This window comes from Malaclemys terrapin, chromosome 6 (genome assembly GCF_027887155.1).
Source record: "Malaclemys terrapin pileata isolate rMalTer1 chromosome 6, rMalTer1.hap1, whole genome shotgun sequence".
Lineage (NCBI taxonomy): Eukaryota > Metazoa > Chordata > Testudines > Emydidae > Malaclemys > Malaclemys terrapin.
This window is the reverse complement of record NC_071510.1, coordinates 121323762-121344043: the sequence shown is the minus strand read 5'-3', so window position 1 is coordinate 121344043 and position 20282 is coordinate 121323762. Positions and strand designations below refer to the sequence as shown.

Below are 20282 nucleotides of genomic sequence, written 5' to 3'. Positions count from 1 at the left end.
TCCTTTCACACTTAGCTCTCAGAGTAATACAGGGGCTGCCCCAGCTTCCATTGTAATCGGTGGAAAGACTCCCCGTGATTGCAGTGGGAGATGGAGCAGGCTCATTTAGCCCTGAGAATATTTTTTGGTTTGCTGCAGTTTCACTTTTTCTGCTTTGTTTTTTCACTAACCACAGAGAGCATTATGCTGCAGTAGGGGCCATAACAAAAGATATTCTGATGGCTTGTGGTTATCAAAAATACTCTGGCATTTTTCATCAGAGTAGAGGTGTGAACTCTGGCGTGCTGGCCAAATTCCAATTTGGGTAGTTAATTACAACGTACCTACTTAAATTCCACCTGCAGTTTCAACTGAATAAAGCACTTTTCTGACATTATGTCCTAAATGGTTGTGTAGCATTGCTATACTCAGTTAAACTGTGGTGTTCCAGCCAAGAAATAACTGCACTTTAATAATGGGTGCAGTGGTCCCAACATATGTTCTGCATAATCAGTTTATTAAATTTGATTCTTTGCATATCATTTCAGGACCAATTTTTGGGACAGAATGCACTACTATAGCGAAGGAAGCAATTATTTTTTATTATTTATATTGGGCTAGTGCCCAAAATCAACTGTAAAAACAATTCAGAAGATACAGTCCCTGACTCAAGGAACTTAATATTCTGAGGCCTTGTCTTCACTAGAAAAAGCATGTTCTTACCTGGTGTTAGTTAACATCTGGTAACTAACACGAGGTAAAATCCTCATGAAGACAAGGCAGTTTGTAGTTGTAATATGAGTTAGCAGGTCCAGGTAAACCCCAGGCTCCTGTCTAGTCCTCACTTTGACCTGCTAGCTCGTCTTATAACTACAAAAGGTCTTAAGGTGCATAAATTATGTACGCTGACAGAATGGCATAGTTAGGGCCATACCAAATTCACGGTCCATTTTGGCCAATTTCACGGTCATAGGATTTTAAAAATCGTAAATTTCATGATTTCAGCAATTTAAATCTGAAATGTCATGGTGTTGTACTTATAGGGGTCCTGACCCAAAAAGGAGTTGTGTGTGTGTGTGTGTGGGGGGGGGTCACAAGTTTTTTTTAGGGGGGTTGCGGTACTGCTACCCTTACTTCTGTACTGCTGCTGGTGGCGGCGCTGCCTTCAGAGCTGGGCAACTGGAGAGCTGTGGCTGCTGGCCAGGAGCCCAGCTCTGAAGGCAGAGCCGTCGCCAGCAACAGCGCAGAATTAAGGGTGGCATGGTATGGTACTGCTATCCTTACTTCTGTGCTGTTGCTGGCAGGGCGCTGTCTTCAGAGCTGAGCGCCCAGCCAACAGCCAGCACTCTCTGGCTGCCCAGCTCCGAAGGCAGCACAGAAGTAAGAGTGACAATACTGCGAGCCCCCTAACATAACCTTGCGACTCCCCACCTGCAATTCCCTTTTGGGTCAGGATCCACAATTTGAGAAACACTGGTTTCCCCCGTGAAATCTGCATAGTATAGGGTAAAAGCACACACAAGACCAGATTTCATGGTCAGTGATGCATTTTTCATGGCTGTGAATTTGGTAGGGCCCTAGGCATAGTGTAACTACAAATCAAGCCGTGAAAGAGAATAAGAAATACTGGATGGGATGATTTCCATGGTTGAATCGTCCTGTTACCAGATACTTGAACCCTGAAAGAAGATGGCAAGTAATACTGGCAGTTGGATTCAATTAGCTCCAATCAGGATATGAGAGGGGTAAGAATCTCTCTCTAGGGCAGAGGTAACTAAGGGTTGGATCAGGGAGGTGTTGCAGAGAAATCCTTAGCAACAGCCAAGTTCGAGGGAGAAGTTTAGGCTGAAATGTATATGGTGTTGTTGCTATTTACATTAGAAAGTCAAATACCAGGAAGAGGGTAAATCCGGATGTTGCATAGCATTTGTATTCTCTGTTCAGGGCAGGATAGGAACTCAACCTACTTACAGAGGGATCTGAATAACGATTGGGTAGCTGCCCTGCAGACCAGTTCTGGGAGGGTATTATGTACCTAAAGGCAGTGATGAGCTCTCAAAATCCCAATAACCGGTTCCCTACCGGGTCTTCGGCGGCACTTCGGTGGCGAGGGGTCTTCACTCGCTCCGGGTTTTCAGTGGCACTTCGGCGGCGGGTCCTACAGTGCCTCCGAAGACCCGGAGTGAGTGAAGGACCCGCCGCCGAAGTGCTGCCGAAGACCTGGTAGGGAACCGCCCGGTGAGTACAAGCCCCACGTGCCTTCCGAACAGCCTGTCCCCCCCAATCCGACCCCCACCCACGTTCTGCCCCCAACTGCCCCCTCAGTACCCGCAACCTGTCAACCCCCCCTGCTCCTTGTCCCCTGACCACCCCCTCCGGAGACCCCCCACCCTAACTGTCCCCCAGGACCCCACCCCCTACCCAACTCGCCCCGCTCCCTGTCCACTGCCTGTTTCGATCCCATCCACCACCACCCTGCCAGACCCTCGGGACTCCCACACCTACCCAACCCCCCCGTTCCCCGTCCCCTGACCGCCCCCGCCCAGAACCTCCGCCCCCTGCAACCGCTCCCTGCCCCTTATCCAACCCCTCCTCCCAGCCCCCTTACCACGCTGCTCAGGGTAGCGTGTATGGATGCCGCGCAGCCTGCTGGAGCTTGCAGCCCCACCCCCTTACCATGCTGCTCAAAGCGGCAGGAGGCACGCTGAGGCTCTGCAAGAGGGGGGGAAGGTGGGGGAGGGGCCAGGGGAGCCTCCCCAGCCGGGAACTCAGGCGGGCCGGACAGGACGGTCCCGTGGGCCACATAGTTTGCCCACCCCTTTAACAACCGGTTCTAAACCGGCTTCTAAATTTAACAACTGGTTCGCATGAATGGGTGCAAACCGGCTCCAGCTCACCGCTGCCTAAGGGGCAGTGTGGAAGAAAGTGCAAAGACAATTGTGGAAAAAAGTTCCAAATGGGGCATCAAGGCTGGTAGGTGGAGCAGAAGGGGTGGAGGAAAATATGAAAGGAGATGAGGACAAATAACTAGAGATGTTTGCAGGGCCTGGAAGACAAGATGTTGGAAACTTGTGTATAAAGGGGAGCCAGTAGAGAAATTCAAAGGATGTGTGTGAGACACAATCAGAACAGCAGGCAGGGAAGATGACTGTAGCAGCTGTGTTTGTAAGGACTGGATGGGAGTGTGATGGGCATCAAGGAGGCTAGAGAACGGGAAGTTACAGTAATTCAGATGGGAGATACTAGCTTTTTCCCATAAAATATGGCAGCTTAAATGATTGATTTTTCACTCAATGGCCATAATTGCAAAGAAGCAACCTTTAATAGCATGCATCTACCTGAACCACATATCCAAATGGCTTGTTCCAAAGGGTCAAAATAATAAGTCAAGGCGTGGTGGAATTTTACTTACTTTCTAGTGGTTCTTCAACTTCCTGTTCTATCTGCTTTAGTGTCCCATCTTTCAGGAGTTTTTCAGTAAAGATATCAGATGGTACAAGTTCTCTTACAATCTCGCCATCATCTTCAGATTTTGCAAGCCACCTTTGACATGGAAATGTGATTGTTTCCGAACCCTGGTATACCATGACAGAGACATATTATTTTTTAGAGGGAGAGCTAGTCAGTTGCTTCTCAGCCATTGGACACGGCCATTGATTTGCAAGCACAGTGAATTCCAGTATGTGTGTATGCACAGATTAAAAATTGTGCTAAGTGCAACAACCAGACAACGCAAGTATGCAATGAAGCAGAACAAAGTATACTGTTAGGTAATAAAATCCTTTCCATTATTCAGCATCAAAAGCTAAACTGTGCTCAAACGAGACTAACAAAGCACTAGATAATGCAGAGTACACTACTCCACTAGTTAACAGGGGATAGACTATATCATCTAATAGGTATTCTCCCTCTCTAATTTCAGTGGGTTCAGTGCCTGATCCTGAAAACCCTTATTCCCAATAGTATCCCCCCACCGAAGACGTTTGTGAATATGGGTTTGCAGGATCCTGTAACCCTTTATCAGTCCTTATTCAGATAATACTCTACTTGAAGTCAGTAGTTTTGCTTGAGTACATACTCCAGGATTTTTGCTGATTTTTCCCATGAGTACTTTAAGAAAAAAGTGAAATCAGTTTTCATCCTTTGTTTCGACTACTTTAGGAGAAACAAGCATGATTTCTATCCTATCAAGGAAGCCATGAAAACAGTGGAACAGCAAATAAAATCAATGTCAGATCACTTGCTAAGGAGAAGTAACAGGCTTCTTCAAGGCCTTCAAAATGTTATTTAAACAGGGTAACTCTGTATGAAGTGGACATGAATCTTCATATAAACTGCAGATCCCACAAGTGTGAACAGAACAAAGTTAACTTCCAGACAACGCACAAACTACACAACATAAAGGAAGAAAAAGCTTTTGAATGTGTCACTGCCTTGACTCCATCTCAAATGAGATCCTCATACAGGGCTTCAGTTCTTTTCACCTTGATTATTGCAGCTCCGTGCTGTTGTCTTTCAAACAGCCATGTGCCATTGCCTGTCATGTAACATTTATACACAATTATACATAGTGGGCTGTATTAGTAGGAGCATTGCCAGCAGATTGAGGGAAGTGATTATTCCCCTCTATTCAGCACTAGTGAGGCAACACCTGGAGTACTGAGTCCAGTTTTGGTCCCCCCCCCCTCCCCACACACTACAGAAGGGATGTGGACAAATTGGAGAGAGTCCAGTGGAGAGCAACGGAAATGATTAGGGGGCTGGGGCACATGACTTACGAGGAGAGGCTAAGGGAACTGGGGTTATTTAGTCTACAGAAGAGAAGAGTGAGGGGGGATATGATAGCAGCCTTCTACTACCTGAAGGCGGGTTCCAAAGAGGACAGAGCTAGGCTGTTCTCAGTGGTGGCAGATGACAGAACAAGAAGCAATGGTCTCAAGTTGCAGTGGGAGAGGTCTAGGTTGGATATTAGGAAACACTATTTCACTAGGAGGGTGGTGAAGCATCTGAATGGGTTACCTAGGGAGGTGGTGGAATCTCCTTCCTTAGAGGTTTTTAAGGCCCAGCTTGACAAAGCCCTGGCTGGGATGATTTAGTTGGTGTTGGTCCTGCTTTGAGCAGGGGATTGGACTAGATGACCTCCCGAGGTCTCTTCCAACCCTAATATTCTGTGATTCTATTCTATGATTCTATATCTACGGTACTTATATGTCCCCTGCAATTATTAATGTATCTATCCTCACAACACCTCTCTGAGGTAGGGCAGTGCTATTCTGAAGCACAGAGAGAGACTATGTGACTTGCAATCACACAGGAAGATTGTGGCAGAGCTGGGACTTGAACCAAAATTGCCAGAGTCGCAAGCTAGTGCCCTAGCCACTGGACTACCCTTCCTCTCCATGGGGCCACCTCAAATCTATATTCAAATGACTCCACGGGCATTCCCGCTCATTTCAAGATCCTGTGTAGCTTAGTGCTCCTTGTTTCTGAAACCCTCCATGAACTTGCTTACGCCTGATAGCAGAGTCTCGAGCCTCTGATCTCAATTACCCTCTTCCGTGCATAGGCTAATTTACCTTTCTGGGACTCAGATAAGTTGTTCACTGAACATAACGGTAATTTCCTTGGTTTGGTAGAGCTCCTTGAGAAATACGATGATGTCATGTGTGAGCACCTATGTCAAGTAGTTCGTAAAGAAGCTATGGATCATTACTGCCGCAAAACAATTCGAAACAAATTGATTGACCTTGTGGCAAGGAAGGTGCTTGATAACATATTGATGGTCTCTCAATCTGGTTGTGTCAGGTGCAGTGTCATCTGCTTTAGATTCAGTATCTCTCTTTGAAGTACTGCAAAGAATATACATCCTGTTTTCAGCATCAACTGTCACGTAGAAGATCCTCATGGACAATGTTACAAATTTGACTTGAAGCAGCTAAGTGACATTCACTGGGAGTGCCTCATTGACAGCATAAAGCCAGTGAGGTATCAAGTGACTGAGGTTTACGACACCCTGATGGAACTGGCACACTCAAGTAAAGCCGAAGCCAGAATCCAATACGAGGTGCAAAGCCTGGCAAACTAGATCAGTGACTTCAAATTTCTGGTCTCCGTTGTGGTTTGGCACAATATCCTGTTCCATCCAAATGTTGTAAGCCAGGCATTACAAACCATCGATAGACATTGTGACCGCTACTATTTTAATGAGAAGCTGCCGTGATTTCATTGTGGCCTACAGAGACAATGGATTTGAAGATGCCATCACTGCTGCCAAAGAAATGGCACAAAACTTAGGAGTTGAGCCTGTCTTCAAGGAAACTCGTATTCGTTGGAAGAAGAGAAAGTTTGGTTATGAGGGCAGAGATGAGATGACGGGAAGCTTAGAAGAAATTCAAAAAGGAGTTTTTTTGCTCGCTCATTGACATTGCTCGAGTGTTCATCGAAGAAAGGTTTGGACTAATGAAGCACTATGAAAAGATCTGTGTGTGTGTGTGTGCTATGATATTAGTAAGTTGCCAGCAGACAGGGAAACACTCTTGAACAATTATATGGCCTTTCACCGGACGCTGACACATGGGGAATGTTTGGACATCAATGATAAAGACCTCTATGTTGAATTGGACAACATCCATCACACTCTCCACTCCAAGTTCTCCAATTCATTCATGATGCAGGGCTGAAGGACACTTTTCCTAATGTGTGGATAGCTTTGCTCATACTGCCAGTCACAGTTGTGAGCGGTAAGCGCAGCTTTTCGAAGGATCATTAAAACATATCTTTGATCAACGATGGCCAATAATACATTGATATCGCTCGTTATTTTATTGCTTGAAAATGCCATTGGCCAGTCTTTGGATCTCTCTGACGATGCGCTTCAGTTCACAAGGACAAAGGGGAGAAAAGTGACCTTTAGAACAAAAGAACTAGGTTTAACATTCTAAGTCTGTCACCTACTGTAACATGTTTTAATACCAGTCCACCCAATGTTGGTGCACAGTTCCATTTCTTGATGTTAGTACATTTCAGTTATTCTTAAAATTAAAAAAGTTTCTATAAGCTTAGAGAAAACAATTTTTTATTTGCTTATATATGGCATGAATAAATACAGACTGACAGATCCTAGCATGCAAATTTATCATCCAATACGACAGGGATAAATCATGCATGCAAATTGTGCATCAAAGTCGTGAAATGGGCTACAAATGCAATAAAAAATAAGGTCCTGAAAAGTTTAACAAATGGAGGGGGCCAAAGACATGCCTCTCCTGGGTCGTCATTTGGTTGAGATCCAGCCTTGCTTCCCCCTATCATCCTCTCTCCACTACCCTCCCTGTTCACTCTGCTGTAATGCTGTCATCCTCTTTATACTTCCGGACATTTCCATCATTGGTGCAGGAGCCTTCTCCTCTGCAGCTCCTGTCATTTAGAATAACCTTCCTCTCATTCCAAATCTCAGCCAGAAACATGATTTCTCCGTTGCATATACCTCTTCATTCCTCTCGCTGTTCCTCTCACAGCTGTTATTTAACCTTGTACTTGCAAAAGTTAACTCTAAAGCATTTTGGAGCATGGCCTGTATGAATGACAATATACAAATCAAACAGGACTTTAGATTACTGTAAATCTTTACTTTCAGGAGTTCTTGTTTCCATTTTACCTAGGACGCAGAAGGAGGTGTCACATAGAACAGACTTCCATCTTGAATGATCCCTTGTAAGTCTTCTTTCTTTTCCAATCTCATTCATGGTCAGCTTTGTGATCTATTTCCTCATCTCTACGATCCTTCTGTAAAAACAGAGGTTTGTCTGCACATTGGATATGATCCGACCATTGCAATCACTTTGTTCTCAACTGATGGAAGACTGCAACTTACTGGGATCATCTAAGCATTTCTTTGTTTGTGACAAAAATCAAAGCAGCGGATGTTAAGAATACGCCAGAACCGTTGATACCAAAAACTGTTTAGCCTCCTCTCCTCAGTTGTTTTCTACAGTCATGGTTCTGCTCCATATAACAGAGTTCCCATCATTATTGCATTGAACACACATAGTTTAGTTGTCACGCAGACATCCCACTTGAGAGTGGCCACCAAAGGTGACGAAATGCCATTGATGCAAGACCGATCCAACGTATGACTTTGGATACCGAACCTCTTGCTTTCAACCGACTACCCAGATCGATAAAACTATTCCCCCATTCAATGCCATTGTCATCGACATGCAGTGTCGACAGGTCATTCATTTCCATTTTACAAGAGGCGTGCATAGCGTTGGTTTTATCACCACCTATTTTAAGTCCTATAGATTCTGCAGTCTGTCGCAGCTCTTCCAGCATTAGCAGCAGTTGATCAGTAGTTTCTCCAAATAAGGCAGTATCATCTCCATACTCAAAATCCTCTTGATGGATCAAGAGGCAGCTGTTTGCAGCTCCTGACTTACTGTGCAGAAACAGCTGCCTTCCTCTCCAAGTGACCTGATACAGCAATGAAGTTGGAAGAGGTTTCCTAAATTGCTTGGCTGCTTAAATTGCGGCGATAGGAGTCTGGGGGTGATTTTGCTGCCTGTCTTGATCTATCACCTCCCCTTTCTCTGTATATGGAGGGAAAGGAAATATAAGATCTTGAAGGTGGGGAAGCAGCCTCAAGGGATATGAGCTGCAGACATCTGCTTCTTGATCTATCACCTCCCCTTTCTCTGTATACGGGGGTAGAGGGAATATAGGATCTTGAAGGCGAAGAAGCAGCCTCATAGACTATGAGCTGCAGACAGCTGCTTCTCTGCCTTCAAGTTCCTATATTTAGATCCCTGCGCAGATACAACATGTGTACCCACATCTGATCCACGATCTGCAAAAATAGATATCCACGGATTTATACGGCTCTACACATAATGACTGCAGTCCAGGAAATGTAACCGGCATTTTCTATGTTCCAAACAATTCATTACAATTAGAACTACCAGTTGACGTGGTTTCCCCCAGTTATAATCTAGTGTCAATGAGAAGGAAGAGACGGCATTTTATAACTGTGCCTCCGCGTTGGTATTCCCTATTACAGTTAGAGATTCCTAATGTGATTCACCATTAAAGCCATGACTGAAGAAGCATATGGGTTGCTTTACATTTTAACTGATCCTAAATGCTGATGGTGTTATCATGGTTGGTTGTATGTGCCTGAGTCATTGCTGTGAACATTATATATTAGGTTACATGGTACTTGGGGGACTCTAGCTTTAAAAGCCTGCACAATGGAAATAATGTAGTCATGGCAAGTGTTAACTTCCTTCTTCCTTAACAGCAAGTGTTAACTGTATTGTAATCACTAGTCTCCATGTCATTGCCGCAGTTTCCATTGGAAGACTTGTTAGTGATGGTATTATTATTACAGTGACACAAAGTGTATTATTTTATGGTAACGACTGTAAAATCTCACGGCGCTTACAACTGGGATTTGTTTCATTAGAGTTTGATTTTTGGCTCTGAGCTATAGGTGGCATGACAGTCTGCTCAACTCAGTGCTTTAGCCGTCTGAGTCGCAGCAAATGAAATATAATTATCAGATATAATTGACATGCATAGGCAGAGCTCTACTGATATGCAATGAGCTTAGTTTCCTACCCAAGAGCTTTCAATTTACTCTAAAAGTTACTGACCTCATTTTTTCCTTCGCAACATACAGATACATCTTAACAGTCTAATCAGGTAGCAAAGCTTTTAGAAGCTTTGGCAGCTTATTGCTATCCTGTGGCAGGTCATAATATCCTGCGGTTGATTACAGCGGCATCATGCAGTGCTCTGCTTTCTTCTTTTTCACATGCCAGAATCAAAGCTCAGCAAAATTGTGGATCTCTCTGCTTTATCTTAGGTTGTGAGGGCTTTTTTTGCTCAATCTTCTCACTTAACATCCTTTAAATGCTGTTTAACTGTTGACTGGCTGCTTGGTTCAGAACCCACCTCCCTGCCTGAAGAGAGGGCAACCAGACACGGAGCAGGGGGAGCTGTCCAAAGTGCTGAGTCAAACATGTGGGCCTGATAGGGGCAAGCAGGCAGGAAGCGTATTTGCCCTTGGGCATGGTGTTCTTGAAACTCCCCATAGAGTCAAATACCCATTTCTTTTACTCCTCTAGAACTGGCAACACCACCACATATGCTGTAGCCCAATCGGTTATCACAAGTTAAACAGGAGCAGGCTGGGTTGATCCTTGGATGGGAGATCTCTGAGGAACACCTGTGGGTCTCAGGAAATTATATTGATTGTTCAGCAGGTGGCACTCCTCTGTGTCAACTGAATCAATATCAGAGGCCTAGTCTACCCCAGTAAAGCCTTGCTGGTAGACCTATGCCAGCAAACTCTCCTAGTGAAGATGTAGGTTCTACCACCAAAAGAGTGCTTTCAATAGTATTGAAACACTCACTGTGTTACACTGATGGGGGTTTTGCATCTCTCAACAGTGCTAGCCACCTGCAATTATCCTTCTATAGTTATAAGACGGATTGTAAGCAATTCCTTGCCCATGCTCAGCAACTGTAGCTTTCAAACTATACACCCTAATTCCTTTCATCCTCTCCCTTTGATTCACTTAAAACAACATTGTTACCAAACAAGAAATTATCATATCCTTTACTTAGTGAACTCTCTCATACGGAGGCAACTTTTCTTATGGCTGAGAAATGGATGCAGATTCCTTGGCAGTCCGCCCACAGCAATGTTCCAAAAACTTCTTTAGGGTCGCTATCAAGAGACACTAGGCAGCTCTAACCTCCTCTCTCTGCTGGGCCTCCATTTCCTATTGAACTATTGACAAAGGTTAAAGTTCAAGGCATAGTATGACAGAGTGCAGGGTGCAAACAGGTGAGCCTGCACTCTGATCACTCAGATATTAATTAGTTCCCATGGAGAAAACTGGAGGGGTAATTAGTCAATCAGACTGTCTGGCTGGATGATCTAAGGAGACAATTACCCCATCAGCCCAAGGCCATTAAAGAGGTCGGAAGGAAGTGCCAAGGGGGAGGAGAGGAAGGGGACCAGGGCAAGTTGAGGTCAGTAACACGGAAGCCTCAAGGGAGGGAGAACTCTGTTCCTCTCAGTTCTTGGGGAGAGGGCCAAAAGAGCTTTGGCACTGTAAATAAATTGTTGCCCGCGGATTGTTGTAGAAGTGGTGGAGGGAATTTTAAATAAAAGAATAAGGTAAAGGCACAACCACTGGAGTCCGTGCTGTTTCTGTGGGGAAGAAGGCAGGAGAGAAGCCAGGCCTTGTGACACATGGGGCTTGCCCAGGATCCTGACTCCCCAAATTGTGGCAATTGAGAGGCATAAGGGGGGAGGCTTCTGCGAGTATTTGGCACCCGGATGGTGGAGCAGACTCTGCAGCGGTTGGTGGAGCAGCAGAAGGAGGTGCAGCAGAGCATGCAATCTTTCCATCCGTCACACAAACTGGAGAGAGAACCCCTGCTGGCCTGGCAAGCAGAGAAACAGAGGTGCTTGCAGGAATTTATCAGGGATTAAGGACAGATGCAGCAGCCGTTGCTTCCGAGACTGGTGGGTCCCGAAATGGGGAATAGTAACTGAAGCCAGGGGGTCAGCCTGTGGAAAAGGGGCCTGCTGATGACCCCAATGCTTCTCTAGTGATATTTGAGATGGTAGCAATAGGAGCTGGCTGCGACAGAGGAACATGGGCTCTCTGGTTAGTATGCTATTTGGCAGGAGAAGCTCAAGTGGCCTACATGGCCTTGGGTGACAAACAGGCTAAGGACTATGATGCCATTAAGGCAGCCATACTTGACCATGTGGGATTGTCTACAGAGAAATGGCAGCAGAAGTTTTGGGCTGCTAGATGGGCCAGATGTGTATAGCCCAGGGCATGTGCTCAAAGTTTAACTGATTGGGCCACCCACTCATTAAAGCCAGGCACTCAGACTGTGGGCAAAATCATGGACTCCATAATCCTTGGGCAATTTCTACATGGCCTCCAGGGGAACACTCGTCTTTGGGTTAGGAGGCACCAACCCACAACCCTGGAGACAGTGGTGAAACTCACAGCAGAGTCTGAGGAAGTAAATTTTCCCTGCTAGGGGGCATGTCTGTCTAACAGGCCGGAGCTGGAAAGAGGGTTGGAGAAGTGTTAGGGGTGAAGTCTACAGAGAAGAAAAGAGAAAAAAACCACAGAGTCCCCTCTGGGGAGGCGGGAAATTACCTGTTACCAGTGTGGGAGACAGGGACATCTAAAAAGAGGCTGCCCATCTATAGACTGTGGGCTAGCATAATTTTGGAACCTTACAGGAGCAGTGAAGAAAAATGCCAACCATCTTGGAGAAGGAGGGGAGGAGATGGGAGAAGGGCTTAGTGGATACTGCATCAGGAGTCCGTGCTGTTTCTGTGGGGAAGAAGGCAGGAGAGGAGCCATGCCCTGTGTCAAGAAGGTTCTCAGCTGTACCCAAGGACCACTGGTTCCAGGTGAAATGGTGGTGCTTGCCACCTCCTCAAAGCATTACCCTATCAATTAATATCGCTTCAGCTTTCCTTGGATCCAGCATCCCTGTGCATTGAGTTATCTGGGAGACAGGGCTCTTTGAGCTAGTTGGACAGGATGCATAGAGCTGAATGCCACAGACTGATTGCAACATTGCAACCTGTGTTGAACAGAAACGTGAAACAGGAGCAGCAGTAGGATTTATCCCTGTGGGACTTTGCATGTCAGAGCCTTTGGGGAGGAGGAGCAGCTGTCCATCATGATGATGCTTTGGGATGTACTGGAATTAAAAGAGAATAGCCATTATAGCATGATTCCACCACTTCTGCTGGGACACGCAGACAGGTCAGCAAGAACTACACTGTGTACCAGCTACACTGTGTACCAGGGTTGTGATTCCCAGCTCCCGTACACATCCTCACACTAGCTCAATGAGAGTTAGTGCAAGTATAAATAGCAGAGTAACCACAGTAGCATGGGTAGTCCCGGAACGGCTCAGCCATGCTGAGTTCTTGCCCCTGGAGTTCAGGCAGATTTGTACCCAGCACGGGTGAGCTGTGCCAATGCTGCCGCTGTCTGGACTACTGTTGTAGATCAGGGCATAGGTGGTCAGGCCTCATGGTCACAGCAGTGGTGGCCAGGACTAGTAGTCAGAGCCAGAGGCAGGAGCTGAAGCCTGCATCAGAGTTGAAGACAGAGTTGGGAGTCAAGCCAAGGGTCAGAGCTGGAATCATAGTCAGGGTTGGGGTGTAGAAGCAGGGATCTGGAACAAAAAGGGCAGGGACTAGGAACAAGATGGAAAGGCGGGATGAGGAACAAAACAGGGCTGAGGAGCCATGCGAGAAGGCAAGGTCCAATATCGCGGCCAGCCAGGGATCCGTGTAAATTGCTCAGACAACTTCCTGTGCCTCCTTCTGGATTAAACAGAGAGTCTGAGCCAATCAGCGAGGCTGGATGCCTCCTACAGTTGGGAGCTTGATGGATGGTGCCTATGGTGAGCTAAGGTCCACTTGACCACACTCCCCAATGGGGCCAGCAAGCTGCTGGGAGGTGGCTGCAATCTGAAGACTACTCAGGGACCCACGTTCAAGACTGGCGATCCCTCACATTGCTCCCCCCCCACTACTTAAGGTGTCCTCTGTGTGTCAGTGGGCTCAGTTTTCCCAGATGGCTCTTGAGGAAGGTCATTAGCAGGTGGGGGTGTGTGGATATTTTTTGCAGGCTTCCAGGAGCATTCTTTGGGACCATAACCTCCCATACTCCATGCTCATGTTCACTCTCATTGAGTATGTGTACACAAGCTTGGAATCACACCCCTAGCTCAGTATAGATGTGCCCAAACACTGCCAAAGGCAGATAAGAGATTGACTAATATCCCCTGTTGCTCTTTCACTTCTGTCCATTGCCCTGGGGAGGTCATTCATCAGAGCAACCAGTGCTGTTTCTGTACCATGTCCCACCTTGGAGCCAGACAGAGAGGGATCCATGATATTAGTGGAGGCCAGGTACTGCTGGCATTGGTTCATTACCATTTTTCTTGATAGCATTATGCAGGATTGAGTGGTTTGAAGCCAAATGGTAGTTAGTAAGGGTACACTGGACTGTTGCTGTGTTTCAAGGCACCAGTTGGTGTCCTTTCTAATGGACATTGAACAATTTCTTTTCAATAATAGCCAGAGGCATTGACCTTGACCAGCCAGCTGGGACATGGCTCCAGATTGGAGGTGATTGTGGACCCCTTTAAATGCTTCTAAAGCCTCCTCCCAAGGGGACTGGGCCCAAGTCTGTCAGGGATTAGAAATCAAAGATTTCCAAAACAGCCAGCTCAAGGTCTTGGAAAGCCTGAAATTTGTGTACATGGTGATTTCTAACTGGAGCATTTTTCTAACGTCCCTTGCAGAGTTTGCACGGAAAACTGTAAAAAAACATTACATATAGCAAACATAGATATATGTAAGTGTCATTTTCTATAACTCTCTCCCCTTGGTCTTTATGAATGAGGACAGCTGCATGGAAACTAGAGATGGGCTAGGTCTGTAAAGGTCAGACCTGAATCCAAATCTTCCAAAGTTCAAGGGGATGTCAAGGAAAATTCAGATCTTTGGATGAGGTGCTGGCCTCTCCCTTGGGTCCCACAAACAGATGAGCTAGGATTTCAAGAGATGAAGAAGGCAAACAATAAGAAATAATAAGCATGTGTCCTCATTGTACCTAATTATGATGAAAGTTACTGTAGTAGCAACAGCAATAGTATCAGTAGCAATAGTATTAATGCATTACTATATTTGCTTGGCTTTGCAATCTGACATAGAAGTGCTACCAATCCACGGAGACTGAATTCAATCCATTGCTACAAGTTCACCCATGTTTGATTACCAAACTGCATTTATAGCGTTTCAGTCATCTCCGTTATCCACTTAGCAGTAGGGTCCTATGTAAATCCAGTCTGAGAACCAGTCCTGTTACAGTCAACCCAGGGGTATTTTCCCCATTCACACATATGTTTCTTCTGTAGACATCACACACTTCCATTCACATCCTATAATGCTGTTCACTTAGCGCTAGACACACAAAGAGGACTTAGGTGTTGCAATGCTGAGCCTAACTTTATGTGCCCCACTGCCTAATGAGTTAGGCGGCCAAGCTCCCTACACAATGTCTGGGCAGAGTTAGGTCAGGTCTAGACTACATACTTACTTGCATACACCGCAGAGCGACGTAGTTATACTGACCTCAACCCCCCTTGTAGACAGTGCTATGTCGACGGGAGACCTTCCCCTGCTGACATAGCTACCGCCCCTCGTGAAGGTGGAGTTATTAAGCCAACAGGAGAGCTCTCTCCCATTGCCTTAGAGCATCTTCACCAGATGCACCATAGTGGTGCCACTGCACAATGTAAATTTGTAGTGTAGACCTGCCCGGAGGCACTTAAGAAAGGGAGATCCACAAAACACAGCATGTTCAACAGGGAGCTACCTAAACTAGCCAATAGGGAAATGCCATTGAGAGGGGTGTGGCCTAAACCCCACTCCTCAAAAGGAGTTAGGCACCTATCTCTGCTAGGGATGCACAGCCAGGAACCCTCTCTTGGAGTTAGGTGCCTAAGCCCTTTTGTGCAAATGTGGAGCAGGAATTTGAACCCACACCTCTCAAGAGGATGCCCTAACCACTGGGCTCTGGGGTATTCAAAGGAGTGGAAGGGGAGGCTCCCTCCATCTCTCCTGTTGAAACTGTTCCACTTTGTATAAATAATGAATTAGTCATTGGTACAGGGAGTTGAAGCTGGGTCTCCCGCACCCCGGGGGAGTGCCCTAACCACTAGGCTATGGAGTCATTCTCACTCTCTTTCCCTGGCCCAGTGAAGAGTGGTAGGACTGAAGCAGCTGTGCTCATTCCCACTGGCAGAGTTTTAGTACCTAAAGGACTTTATCTGTGGAAACGTAGGCACCTCAGGCCCTTGGGCAGCAACTAAGTGGGGGATCTGAGGATCTGAAGTTCGAACTTGGGTGCCTAAGGTGCAGTTAGGTGCCTAAATCCTTTTGTGGACCTAGGCCTTATTGTAAAGAGCTTCCTGTCTGGCTCAGGAATAAAATGGTCGCTGGGTCAAACCTGAAAGTTCTCCACACAGAAATGGAGCATTAAACATCCTGGGAGAGTTTCTGTTCTGTGCCTTACAGGAGGTGCAGCAGAGAAGTAGCAGCCCAGAGGTAGTGAGGGAACGATCCCAGGCTAGTGAGGGCTGGTGCACCTTCTTGGCATAAATTAGAGAGCCTCAAGGGCTGCCCAAATTTACAGCAGACTCCCCAGTACAGCCAGGGGCAGAACCACATCCTGGAGCATCCCACAATCTCTGTAGTGCTCAGCACCGGGAAGATTTCTTCTGACACTCCTGATATGCCTCATGTAAGGGGGCAGCATACATCTGATTATGGTTTCCCTTAACTACTCCTGCCTCACAGAAAATTCTCCCCTGGCCTTTGCAGATCAGGTATGGCCCCTATAGACCAACAGAGTGGCCTATCCATTTATACAGTGCACAGTCATTCCAAAGTTGCCCAAACTCGTTACAATCTACACATACAGCAGTCATTTCACAACACTGAAATGCAGCCAACTCTGGGGTGGGAGGACATTAGCCAGCATGCACTACATAACAGTGGTGGAAATGAAAATTTTTCCCAAGCTAACTGGGGAAAAGTCTACCCTTACAAAAACCACCATGAGATCTTTATCGTAGCTACCGAAAGCAGACAGGTCCTCAGTTTTTAAAGTCAGATAACTGGGCCATCAGTCTGACATACTGGTTGCCTGATCAATCTGTTGTTAACCGTCCGTAGTCTTGAAATATTTTGCTCTAACGTGAGCCCTGATACCTTTATTCTACTCAACAAGTACATTGAGAATGGTGGAGGGGAGGAGGTTATGCATTTTTTTTTGTTACGCTGCAGAGTTTTAGAATCAACATTTGAAGAATAAACCACCATAATAAATGTTTGCCCCAGGGTCCCCAAGCTCTTGCTACTTCATTAGCTAGCATTGTTCTCCAGGGAGTCATTTTTCACTCTTAATCATTCTTGGTATATTGCAGCTCTACTTTGGGAAGGAAAGAAGCAGCTGCCACTGGAAGCCTTCCACAAAGTCCAATGATTCAATGCCTACCTTCCCATTTGGCAAAAGTCTCCGTATCTCCACCCGATCTAAATGCCATCCAGAATTAAGCCCTCCTCCTCTGTGCCCAATACGAATCTTCTCAATAGTGTCTCCAACATCCTCTAGCTACGGAAACAAAAAATAGATTATGAAGTGAGTAATAGGCGGCAGCCTCAATTCCTTTACAGCTAAAGCCAAGATCCACTGATTCATTATCCATTTTCTTATTTTCAGTCTATATTAAGTTCCCAAAGGGGCAAATATTAGCCTCACTGTAGAATCCATATGCACGTGGAATGAGGGGCTCCACATTGTTTTTATTCTGAAATAAGTGTGTCCACATTGACTTGCACTGAAATAACTACATGTTGGGAACAGACTCTGTTAAATAGGTGCAAGTCTGTGTGTGGAGCATTTCCTCAAGCTTGTCAGCTGGAATGGGAATTGAACCAATCCTCAGAAGCTGTAAGTTTACTGTGGTTTGATTTTTTTATTTTTTACAGCTCTGTGTTAGATTATTGATACATGATTATAACAGGGGAAGGAGGGTCTTGAAATCAAAGCACAAGATTGAGAGCCCGGAAATCTGCTCTCTCTTTCTTGCTCAGCCACAGACTCTGACTGCCACTTTGAGCAAATCACATAGATCCATATTTTAAATAGCCACTCATTTTCTGATTGCCCCTTTAGCCACTTATAGTCTGAAAAGAAAGCTGTAAACATAGTTGCACCAAAATAATGAAATTGGTTTGGATTTGCACTTTCTGTTATTTCGGTGTCAGCTTGAGTGTAGATCAGCACTGCCTGAATGCCTCCTTTTCACATGGGAGGGGTCTGCTAAGCTAGCGTTTTCCCTACAGAGATTTGTATACCAACTATTTTTTGATCCTGCAAATGTTACAAGTTCCCGGGGATCAATTTAGTTCCCCTACTGCTTGCCCCCAACATGACAAGACTGTCATGTACTGAAGCACAGTTAATTTAATTTCAGGGAATTCAAATAGACTGGTTGCTGCAATTCAGGGTGTGGTGCTGCAACAGAACTGGTTAGGGAAGCTTGCATGAGGTCTGCATTCACTCTACCTGAGTTGACTATAATATAATAATAATAATATAATAATAATAAATGGAGATATCCCATCTCCTAGACCTGGAAGGGACCTTGAAAGATTATCAATCTCTTACTAGCATAAAAATTCAAATTCTCTGAATTCATCCAAAAACATTAATATAGGTGCAACGATGTTATTTTTCCTCTGCACTGCCTGAATAACCATCCTTCAATGAGGCATTCAATCTATACATAGCAGTGAAGAGGCATGTGACTGTAAAGATGGGTATTAAAAAAAGATGTGTTTATTGCACTGCTTTAGGCATCTCCAGAAAATCACCACTCAGAACTGCAGCTGATAATGTTTTTTTTAATGCTTTTATTGCCCCTTCTGCAGAATACCAAACAGCACCGGCAGTAAAACCACTAAAACAAAAAGGCAATTCTCAGCTCTGTATTTTCTGAAATCCCAGCATTATTTTCAAGGTCTACTGAGCTTCAAATTATGGCTCCTCATGAATAGGTGAAAGAAGAATATAATTTGCTGCTTTTGTTGTTGTTGTTTGGTAAAGAAAAAAATAAATGTTGGGGACCAGTTAATATCTCCTACTAAATCCACAGAACAAACTGCATTTTCATGTACTTAGTCTAAAACGCACTGATGTCTCAGCTTCTTCTAAAGGGAAAATAAATCCTAAGGATTACAACATTAAAATAATGTGCAGTTCAAGATTTTTTACACATGGATTGATTAATGGCAAACTCCATCATGGACAACTCCAGGGAAACTCCATGGAGGTAAGTTCTGTTCTTTGAAAGATGTAAAGAGGAGGGTTTATTGTGATTTGTGTCCTAGGACAACAATTTGAGGTGAGAATATTTTAATTTGTTTAAAAATGTTCTAAAGTTTGGTCTTGATTATTAAAAAAATACCACCACAAGAAAACGAAAAGAAACACAAAAAGGTTTTAAGTCCCTCTGGGAACTTAGTCTCTGTGGTACCCAGTGGATGAAAATATCAAACAGAAATAATATATAGGGCCAGGTTTTTAAAACACCTCCGTAACTTGCAGTATTTGCCAATTCATAACCTTGGGTATGTATTGGCTTCAGTGAGAGTTTGCTGTGAGCAAGGACTGTTGAATCCAGCATTGCATGTGTCAATGGGCAGTTAGCTACATAATGTATCTTTTGCATGCACTAACGTATGTGTTTGCAAACACATCAGAAATACATCAGGCTCTTTGAAAACTTGGTCCAATGTATTCCGAAATCATAGCTCCTACAGTAAGGTAACAGGTCCTCTATATATTCCTACACAAGCATTAGGCATTATGGACCAACTTTTCAAAAGTGCCTTCTGAAAGTGCACCCACAAAATGGTGCATATAGATCCCCCATTTGTGCATGCAATTTCAGACATTACCTTTGGTTCTTAGAAGGGGTTTCCTTTTGAAAATATTGGAGGGACAGAGATCAAGTGAGAATATATGTAAGTGTGCCAGAGAGAGAGGAAGAGAAATTATAATTGACTAAAGGTTCTAGATGAGGCCATTAGCAAGCAATGGCAGGGGTTGCTACTTATCAATCATATGTTGCTCCTATTACTGTATCTGTGCTCCTTACAGTGCTTTACATGTATTTATCCTTGTAACATGCAGTGAGATTATTATCCCCATTTTATAGATGGGGACCTGAGGTGCAAGTGTAACCCCGACAGACCCCGGTCTGTCGGTGGACAGGATCGAACCTGGGAAGCTTAGTGCATGAGCCTCTACCACATGAGCAAAAGCTACATGGCCCTTAGCTAACGCTGTAGAGCAGACTCATTAATCTCTCTCTCTCAAGTGGTCTCGGTGCCACTAGATGGGACAGAACACCACACCCAGGCGGTGTGTGGGTTACATACTTCCCCTAGCTGAGGAAGCACGTCCCAAGCTTCAGAGTTCCCAGCTGAAATCCTGGCCGAGACCCCATTTGTAACACCAACAGACCCCGGTTCTCGGCAGGCAGGATTAAACCGTGAACTTCTGGAGCTTAGTGCACGAGCCTCTACCGCATGAGCTAAAAGCCAACTGCCTCTTAGCTAACGCTGCAGAACAGACTCATTTGACTCTTTCTCTAAGTGGTCTTAG

At 45.2% G+C, this 20282-nt stretch overlaps 1 protein-coding gene across 2 annotated transcripts in view; it reads right to left on the bottom strand.

The window, feature by feature from the left end:
* LOXHD1 (lipoxygenase homology PLAT domains 1) overlaps positions 1-20282 on the bottom strand; it is a 289678-nt gene that overhangs the window by 81706 nt on the left and 187690 nt on the right. For both annotated transcript variants that reach the window (XM_054031209.1, XM_054031208.1), the window contains 2 exons: positions 17106-17222; positions 3392-3554 (listed from right to left, as the gene is read on the bottom strand). In XM_054031209.1, the coding sequence (XP_053887184.1) occupies positions 3392-3554; positions 17106-17222 (280 nt within the window). The remainder of the gene's footprint in view (positions 1-3391; positions 3555-17105; positions 17223-20282) is intronic.